This window comes from Hirsutella rhossiliensis (assembly GCF_020360975.1).
Source record: "Hirsutella rhossiliensis strain HR02 chromosome Unknown scaffold00012, whole genome shotgun sequence".
Lineage (NCBI taxonomy): Eukaryota > Fungi > Ascomycota > Sordariomycetes > Hypocreales > Ophiocordycipitaceae > Hirsutella > Hirsutella rhossiliensis.
The window spans coordinates 1,609,566-1,611,249 of NW_025408678.1; the positions used below are offsets into that span (position 1 = coordinate 1,609,566).

Sequence of the window (1,684 nt, forward strand, 5' to 3'; positions counted from 1 at the left end):
TAACGGTGCCTATTCTCTTACTCTTAAGCATAGCGGAGATCTTATCCTCGAGCATAGCAATGGCCGCGATAGCCGTCGGGTATGGTGGACGGCAACGGGTGATAACCGGATGGCGGATAGCCGTAGCGTTAACATGACAATAAGCAGCAGTGGCCATTATCAACTCCTGGTGCAGGCACTATTTACAGGGGAGCAAGATTGGACAACTTTGTGGCATAGCGACATGCATCCTGATTGCCAGAAGCAGGACCTTGCAAGGTTGCCCGGGAACCAGGACGAGGAAGGAGAGAAAGAAGTCGGCTTGCTAGAGCTCTCCGATTCTGGGAGGCTACGCATTACCGGCATATGCGATTTATACGTGCCACCGAGCGAGCACCAAGCCAACCGCAGCCTTGCAGTGATTGTTGCCGGCCTATACCGTACAAACGCGGAATGCTGCAGGACGCAGATGCAAGCTCTCATCGCCAACCACGGTGCCTTTGCCCGCGTCGACGTCTTCGCCTATATGCTATACACCGACGACGATATTAATATACACAACCGCTCGCGAGATAGCATCGAGGCTGCTGTCCGCGAGTGCTACGGGCCCCACCTTCGCCGCGTCGAGGTCTATAGCCATTCCGAGATCGAGGAGGACTTCCCGGGTGGCGAGACGGCTATGCTGGAACCCTGCGGCTCTAAGCTTCGGCGGCTAAACAACCAGCTTAAGACGGTGGACCAAGCCGGAAGATTATGGCGCCAATGGGCTATAGAGAACGGATTTATGCACGACACGGTCCTACGCCTTCGACCTGATACCGGCTTTAGGAGCCCCGCCGACCCGCCTTTCTGGAGCGTCGAGGAGCTAGGGACAAGTAATCTCGTGCTGCCGCATCCAGCAGGCATGCATTACTATTACTGTCCTCGAATGAGTGGCAGGGTCGGCGTCGGTAAGTCGTATAGCCATCCTTCTCTTTCTCCGGCGCTTCAAGTATATGATAGGGGGGCTCGACCCTACATGGCTGTGTGACATGTCATACGCCCCTAGGATCTAACTAGTCTGTATGTTAGGCTCGACCGACCAGATCGCCTATGGTAGCCCAGCCGCCATGGGCCACTGGCTTTCCATGTACCAGGGCTTTGCCGAGATGGTAGGCTTAGCCTCAAATCCATCGCGGCCCGCATATCGCGACTTCTCCGGGTGCGAGGCACTTCCGACGGGCCCGAACCCGGGGGATTGCGCCGACCCTGCCCCATGCTCCATCGAATGCCTTGTGGCCTGGTATCTGGAGAGCCGCGGCATATCTTTCGGTGTCGAGTGGGGTTGGAACGAGGACTTGGTGCGTTAACATAGACTTGAACGCTGCTTGATTTAATCTACTATAATGTAAGGGGCTTGGTTGTAGTTTGTTTTGACATAGAATGTACGTACAAGGTGTATCAACCATCTGATCGTCTGCAAAAGGATATATATGTTGGTAGGCCTGTGCAATTGCATTTGGGGTTAACCGGTGTGTATGTATTCGTCTTCTATTCTCTAGTTTAGCTAGGAGGCCATCGCGGAGGCTGATACTGTCGTGAAGAACGTCCCTCGGTTGAGTCACCCAGGTCACCCATAGGTAGCTAGGCTAACAAGGGAGCTGACAACCGGGTCTAACGAGAAGGCTAGAAAGCTCCTATTAAAAGAGGCCCTGACTAGAGAGTA

The 1,684-nt window shown here is 54.2% G+C and overlaps 1 protein-coding gene across 1 annotated transcript; it reads left to right on the forward strand.

Annotated features, from left to right (window-relative positions):
- Positions 1-223: 223 nt before the first annotated feature.
- Positions 224-1,328, forward strand: HRG_09410 (uncharacterized protein; the record flags this gene model as incomplete). Its single annotated transcript, XM_044867881.1, has 2 exons — positions 224-929; positions 1,051-1,328. 2 exons carry the CDS (start codon positions 224-226, stop codon positions 1,326-1,328), a joined length of 984 nt encoding a protein of 327 aa, XP_044717141.1.
- Positions 1,329-1,684: the final 356 nt, after the last annotated feature.